Below are 7,950 nucleotides of genomic sequence, written 5' to 3' on the forward strand. Positions count from 1 at the left end.
TTCCATCTCTCTCTAAATTGTGTTTTTAACTGTAACTGCACCGATCTGCGTGAAACTTTGCACGCATACTCCCTAGAGGCCAAGGAAAAACATCTGCCCTGCATTTTTCACATTAGTCTTTTATAGCGCCACCAGGAGGCCGACTTGTGTAAAATACATATTTTGAGATTAAGCCTTCAGATTTTATCCAAATGTCACGCAAATCGGTACACATGATCTCTATAGTCATGTGATCAAGATGGATCTGTTTGATTTTTCATATTCCATCCTGATTGGCTAACATTGACATCTAAAGTTTGCAGGAGTGGCCCGTTTTGAACAAAATGCCGCAAATCATGAACGCAGCGTCCGATTGCGGTGGAACTTTGCACGTACATTTGCACTACGTTGAAGAACAAACGCCACCCTTTTAACATTGCCCTATTATAGCGCCACCAGGAGGCCGATTTTTCTTTTTTATATTACTCCTAAAAAATTTGTCCAAACATCATGCAAATCAGTACACATTATCTCTTTAGGCAAGTGATCAAGATGGTTCTGTACGATTTTTTATATTCCATCCTGACTGGCAAATTCTGAACATTGCTGGCCCACAATAACCTACCTGACCTGGCGGAGACCTGTGCTCCGAGGAGCACTTTTTCTAGTTATATTCTCTTTTATAAAAAAAAAAACAGGATGAAAAAGCTCAGCTTCTGACTACATACATCTTGCTCAGTTCTGTGAGTATTTTATCTTAAAGGCCTTTGCAGACAGGGTGAATTAGTCAATCAGTTTTTACCGCATGCGAAAAGACGCACAAATCGAAATGGGTTCGATTTAAAAAAAAACGCATCGCCGCATCGCATCGCCGCACGGTAAATTCGGAGCCGGTGTGCATGAGGTCATTGAGAACCATGTGTTCATTAAAAAAATAATATTGTCCGTTTTTTCCGTGCGTCCAAAACTCAATAATGACAATACAAATAATCTGCATTGTCTATGACTTCATTATTAAAGGAGTAGTTCACCCAAAAAAAGTACTTATATTAGATCAATTACACACCCCATGAAGCCTTAAATTCATGGAGATTTTAAGGTTGTTGTCGCATTCCTGAGCCAATAATTTGGTTCAAATTATTGGTTTAGGAATGTGACAAAAACAGAAAAATCTCAATGTTTCAAGGCTTCATGGGGTGTGAAATTGATAAAAAATAAGTAATTTTTTGGATTAACTATTCCTTTAACCCAGCATCCATATAACCTACTGCAGGCCTGCTTTGTGTACAGCACAGTAACACTGGTTTGTTGTTTTAGTCTTGGATGAATGAGTTCTTCAGCTGGGACCCGGTCCAGTGTGGCACCAACAGGATTACTCTACCAAGAACAAAGTTTTGGGTTCCAGATTTAGTGATCGACGAATTGTGAGTTCTGTTACATGTACTACATGATTGTCTCTTAACAAGAGTTGTTCCAATACCCGTACCAGTATCGGAAAAGCTGCTGATACTGCCCAAAAATACTGGTATCAGTATCAGCGAGTATGCCAGTCTATGCCAATCTGATATAGCCTTGGACCAGACGTATCTGCCAGTGCGTTAGGGCAATCATACTAATGTTATCTTCACTATTCCTTTATTATTATTGTGGGATCGCTAAGGCGATCTTTTTGGAGATATTTCACTTTTAATTGCTTAAAAAAAAACATTAATTTCAATGGGGAAATGCCATTTAGCTACAGTGGAGCCTTGCGACTGTGTATTAGACCCTAGCAACACCATATTGGAGCCTAGCAACCACCTATTATACCCTAGCAACCGTCTATTAGACCCCAGCAACCACTGTTTTACCCTAGCAACCACCAGTTTTACCCTAGCAACCGCAAATTCGACCATATAAACTACATATTAGACCTTAGCAAACCCATTTTAGACCCTGGCAACCGCTTATTAGAACCTAGCAACCACCTATTTTACCCTGGCAACCACCTGTTTTACCCTAGCAACCACCTGTTTTACCCTAGCAACCACCTGTTTTACCCTAGCAACCACCTATCAGACCCTAGCAACTGCCTATAAGACCCTAGCAACTGGCTATCAGACCGTAGCAACCACCTATTAGACCCTAGAAACTACCTATTAGACCCTATATCCTATTTTGCCAATCACTGTTTTACCAATACCATCAAAATTCTTAGCGATCCCACACTGTTTCTTCAGGAACAGTACTTTCTAGTTTTCAGTTGATGTCGCAATACTGTTTTATACTCTTACTCTGCTATTTACGTTATTATTTTACTAACTTGTGGATGCACTTTAACTATTATTAATGGAATTGTTATTTATTCCTAGATTGTTCTTTTATTACGCGTACTCGGCATGATAGCCTGGCATTGGCCAGTGAACCCACGTGTCTAGCTAATGCCAAGCTAATGTCCTGAGGATGGTTTAAACATGAGGAATGACTTTAAAGGATCTACACCATGAATTAAAAAAAAATATTTGATATTTAATATCATATGGTGTATGTCCCTCAAACCTTTTTCAAAAGGTTTGAGCCTAAATCATCACTCAGATATACTCATCCCAAGTCAATGGACCCTTCGCTAAGCCCCACCCACTCCACTCTGTGACTGGTGGTGCGAAGTTAGTCACACCCAGGCCTGGCAGCGCCTGGCAATCTCTGCTTCTCACCCATTGACTTGCATGTTAAATGACGGCTTTTCCCCTTAAAAATAATCGATCATTTCAGCAGCAATAGCTTCAAAATCTCTTCTAAATCTAGTCAACAAGGCCTGCAGTAGGCTATGCACTGGACAAATGTGCATGACATTATTTCAATAAACTAAAAACACGGGAAATGTTAGAGGGAGTAATAGCCATGGATTCACGACGGTCGTCTGTCTCGTCATGGATGAACTTCAACCTGGTGTTTGCACTTTCTCCATTAATAGCCCATACATCTACAGAAACGTTCATATTTCAAATATAAAGTGCTTATCCCATGGCCACGGATGTTACATTTATGTACGGGCTCTCAAAAGTACCCGTATCATCCCTATTGTTCAATAAAAAGCATTTTAATCTGATCGGTGGCCATTTTCTCCATATGCTTTCAACTAAGTGACCCTATCGGTTGGTAGGTGTATTGCACTCTGATACATTATAACTCTATGAGAAAATGGCCACCGATCGGATTAAAATGCTTTTTATTGAACAATACAGAATATATGGGTACTTTTGAGAGTCCCGTGCATCATTTTAACATCCGTGGCCATAGGGTAAGCAATTTATATTTGAAATCTGAACGTTTATATAGATGTACGGACCGTAAATGGAGAAAGTGCAAACACCAGGTTGAAGTTGATCCATGACTGTAACAGGAGTTTTCATGTACCGCAGGGTAAGACTACAGTAGCAGTTAATAAATAGACGAACAAATGAATGAATATACTTTAACGTGCGGAATCCGAAACAGGCAGTGCTGTGATTCTGAATTTTGTTACGATTACGGTGATTAGTGACACCATCTGGGCGAGTGAGTCGTGTAACTTTCCTGACGTTAAGCTGTGTATGTGTTCAACAACACAGCCATGCAGCCTTGCAGTTTAAACGCAGATTTCAGCTTGGGAAAATAACCCTCCAACGGTTTTGGGTACGTGGAATCTGTTGCTGGTTCATAGTCACCATTGCGTTATCGTGGTATTATTCCTGTTCTTGCTATTATGTTGCAAATTATTGTGTGTGTGTGTGTGTGTGTGTGTGTGTGTGTGTGTGTGTGTGTGTGTGTGTGTGTGTGTGCGGCCGAAATAACATTGACAGCTATGGCAGGTGACGAAAGCTTGCCAGACCTGTGCCAGGCTAACAACGGTCGCTAAGCTGGCATTGGACAATCGCTTTTGGGGTGGGGTTTAGCGAAGGGTCCATTGTCTCTGGCTTATACAGCACTTTCAGCTGCAATACCAAAACGTCCTTTTGGGCAGGGGGGGGCTACTGAGCAATTCTGTCTGGCCATCATCAATGCAATGGCAAGGCAAGTGATGTCACTTGCATTGCCATTCTGAAATGGCCTGTTCAGACACGCCCATTCTGAAAATCTCTGAAATGAGAATGAATGACTGAATGTTAAAAAAAAATATGTTTTGGGGTACAAGAGACACTGGGGAGCCCAAAAAATACCCCCCGCCCCCAAAAAAATGAAATTCATGGTGTGACCCCTTTAAAATACTTTACAAAAAGGTCATTCTAGCGCTGTAGGACATCAGTCTGCTCTTCTGCTTTGTTCCCGTCTTGCAGCATGGAGAAGAACGACGCTCCGTCTGTCCCCTACGTGATCACCTATCACAACGGCTTGATAGTAGACTTTTTGCCCATGAGGGTAGTCAGCTCTTGCAACCTTGACATCTACACCTTCCCCTTTGACGTCCAGAACTGCACTCTCACCTTCAATTCCTACATGTACCTCGGTGAGGTGCACCGCTTTGCTCAAGAAGGGCTCCTCCTCAGCACCCAAATGTCACATTTAGTTTTGTTTCAGATACAAATAGTTTTTGGTTGTTCCCTCACATGTGCTTTGAATACTACTAATAATGGATAATAATGAATAATGGACATTATGTATGTTTGGGTAAAATTTGACTTTTCAGAATTAAAATGCAAAAGCATCAAAAGTAGGCGTGCGTGCGTGCGTGCGTGCGTGCGTGCGTGCGTGCGTGCGTGCGTGCGTGCGTGCGTGCGTTAGGGTTGCCAACTGCCCCTTGAGATACAGAATCGTCCCTTATTTGGACACTAAAAGACGTGTCCCCTTATTGAACTGATAAGGAACCCACTTTGTTCCTTATTTGTGGGAATCAATCAATGACACACATGTTACAAGTTCAAACAGCTCATATACATACGTACAGTATACTATAATCCAGGTTGTTAACCACTAAACCCTATAGACTTGAGTTGTCTCTGTACTTGGACAGTTTTTTTTTCCAGTCTACACCAAATCACTTTGCCAAAAATAATCAATCTACAAGATCGGCTTATGTTCCCCCCAGAATTATGGATGCTGGGTTTCAAGTGGATAATACACAAAAACTATACAGTGAGATTATATTTTTTTCCTGGGCGTCCCTTATTCTTTCTTAAAAATACCCTTGGCAACCCTAGTGTGTGTGCGTGTGATTATTACCACTATAGACGGCACAAGGACTTCATGTAATGTCCTCCTGGAGAATGATTTCCAAAAATCACACAGGTGATTAGGGAAAGTTCTTAAATCACTTTGTTAACAATGCTATCTAGTCTGTTATCACAGTGTGTGTGAAATATAACCTTTCAGATGTGATGCATGAGAACAAGGCCATGTTGACTTCCATCACTTTCTCTCTCCTTCTCTCCCTTTTATCTCTCTCTTCCCAGATGTGTTCTTCTGTCTCTGCCTGGCTCTGATGGTGGCCAGCCTACTAGAGACCATCCTCATCACCAATCTCCTGTGTGACTCCAGTTGGAACATCACTCCGGTCCCCCGATGGGTCCAAGTGTTGGTCCTACATATCCTGGGCCCTCTTGTAGGCCTTCCTCCAAAGCCCAAAGAAAAAACTAACTCAGGTATGGGAATAATATGGTATGAGTTATATAATCAAAAAATATGAGTTTTATTCCACTATAGCACCCTGACCAAGTCCACATTTCTATATACATCTGATTATGTTACATCCTCAATGGAGCGGCGACGTTAACAAACTTTTCTCATAAAAACAAAACAATGCATAGCATCCAATGAAAGGAAATAGCCAAGTACATTTCGCTGTGCACACATTCACTGAATTAGGAGTAGGTCTAATGCACCTGCATGTGCCAGAAGGACCAGATGATGTCAGTTCAGAACTTTGCCATTTTTATACACCCCGTTCACTCAAAGCCAGTGATCTATTTACCTCCCATGCCCAGCTATTTTACACTAATGTTATGTGCATACCTGTTCCCTAGAAGTGAATGCCTGCCCTCTGGTGGCAGTGGAGGACAAGGCTGATGAGAAAGCTCCAGAGGAGAGGGGGCCAGAGGTGGAGGATAAGGCCCTGGAGGAGATGAGGAGGCTGGGTAAAGACCTCCAGGCCATCCGCCTCCAGGTGAACCAGCAGCTGACAGGGAACCAGAGCTCTGAGGAGTGGGTCCAGGTGGGTTTCATTGTTGACCGCCTGCTCTTCATCTTCTACATCATCTTCTTATCAGTCAGCTTCATTACCATCATCATCGGTATCTGGGCCAGCACATATGCAGCTGATAATATGTAGATGACCACTGTTTGTTACAAGGCCCATTATTGTAGACCAGGTTTTTCAGGCCAAAGGACCCCATAGCTGAGAAAGAGATGAAGCAGGGACCCCCACTACATATTGGATTCATGTTAAATGTGAGTTTTTAGCGAGAATTTAACGACTTAAACCCTCAATACTTTGTAAACTTGACCTTTGGCTCTGTACTTGGTCTGCTCTTTTTTCCCTGTACAACAAACCTCTTTGCAGTATCTCTGAGGACCCCCTGGGGTCCTGGACCCCTTGTTGAAGACCCATGTTGTGACATAAATAAATTGTTGAAATTGCTCAAGATTTGGGCTTTTCATCCTTTTTAGTTGACCTTGTATTTTGAACTGTACTTCCATGTGCTTTTTTCTTTGCAAACTTCTAAATAAAGTATTCAAGTATTCAATCATAGTTTTGCGTTTCTTTATGTAAAGGCTTTGTTGGTTGGAATTTGAGTTAACACTAATGGACACACAAAGTCCCATACAATTTGCTTGAGTCATTATATGTGGTTGATGAGGATATGCTTTTGCAGAATCTAGGAAAACAAGTGAACACTAAACAAGACCAGGAGACCTGGTTCTGCCAGACCCAGAATGAAGTCTGGGTCTAGGGGTCGAAATCTGAATGGCCGGGCTTCGCACGACGTGTGTCCCTTCTATGCCCATGTATGGACAGACTTTTTTGGGGGACAGAATTTTTTTTGGCTGGGGCCGGAGGACAAAGTGACATATTTTTTTTGGCTGGGGCCGGAGGACAAAGTGACCATGCCCATGTATGGACGAAACAGGTACAAAGCCTCATGTAAGCCCGACCCCTTGGGTCTGGCAAAAAGTCTGGTCCCTAGCCTGGTAAAGCCCCTCCCTCCGGAAAATCTAATTTCCATTTGATTTCAGGAAGGAGTCTGGCATGAGGGCTTATTTGGCTTTTTGTCACCGTCCACCAAGTGGACGAGCCTATCAGCGTCCTTAGCCTGGTAAAGCCCATCGTTCTGTGATTGACAGCGAAAGTTAGCCAATCAGTTCGAGTGAACCCGAATGGATCCGAGTCAGATCCAAGTGCATCCGACGGCAGCCATTGTTCTCTATCCGGTGTTTTTGGTTTCGGTTTTAAAATTTTAAAACGCTCTCAAACTTCTTTTTTGATGCACGGAATTTACTTTTAAGATATCGTTCGGATAGAATTTAGTTGTTTAACTTCATATTATGTGGTCAATTAATCATGACAGAGCCTATTTAAAAATACAAATTCAGAGAACCGGCAGGGGCAGGCAGTGACACGCATGTATCCGAATAAGGCAACCTATTTTGGGCATGGCCCTTTCAAAAGTCCCGTTGCGTCACATTGGTCTGGAGGTGGTAAAAACTGACTGCTGATTGGCTGAAGGGGAACAACTGCTGATTGGCTGAAGGGGTTGTGCTGTATATTTCATATAACATACATACAAATCTAAAGTCATATGTTCACTTCACAAGTAGGCTGCAGGAGGAGAGTGGATTCAGACAGAGAGGTGACCTGGGTGGGGGGTACACTTAGCATTCTCTTTGTTTTACCTGGGAGACAGATTCTAGGCATGTGTCTCCCATCCCCCCTTCCTGCCTCTTACAGTTGCAAATGTAGTGGGCCAGGGGGTGGGGTCTCACCTTTCAAGGCTGACACACCCACACATGTACCTCCTC

The 7,950-nt window shown here is 42.5% G+C and overlaps 1 protein-coding gene across 1 annotated transcript in view; it reads left to right on the plus strand.

Annotated features, from left to right (window-relative positions):
• Nucleotides 1-6,262, plus strand: part of LOC308086979 (uncharacterized protein) — a gene marked incomplete at both ends in the record, with an annotated part of 29,980 nt that extends 23,718 nt beyond the window's left edge. Inside the window, 3 exons of the mRNA XM_080430619.1 lie at nt 4,275-4,444; nt 5,388-5,576; nt 5,958-6,262. Of these exons, the coding sequence (XP_080286745.1) occupies nt 4,275-4,444; nt 5,388-5,576; nt 5,958-6,262 (664 nt within the window). The remainder of the gene's footprint in view (nt 1-4,274; nt 4,445-5,387; nt 5,577-5,957) is intronic.
• Between the last annotated feature and the right edge of the window lie 1,688 nt (nt 6,263-7,950).

This window comes from Gymnoscopelus braueri (genome assembly GCF_963280865.1).
Source record: "Gymnoscopelus braueri genome assembly, chromosome: 6".
NCBI classification, from domain to species: domain Eukaryota; kingdom Metazoa; phylum Chordata; class Actinopteri; order Myctophiformes; family Myctophidae; genus Gymnoscopelus; species Gymnoscopelus braueri.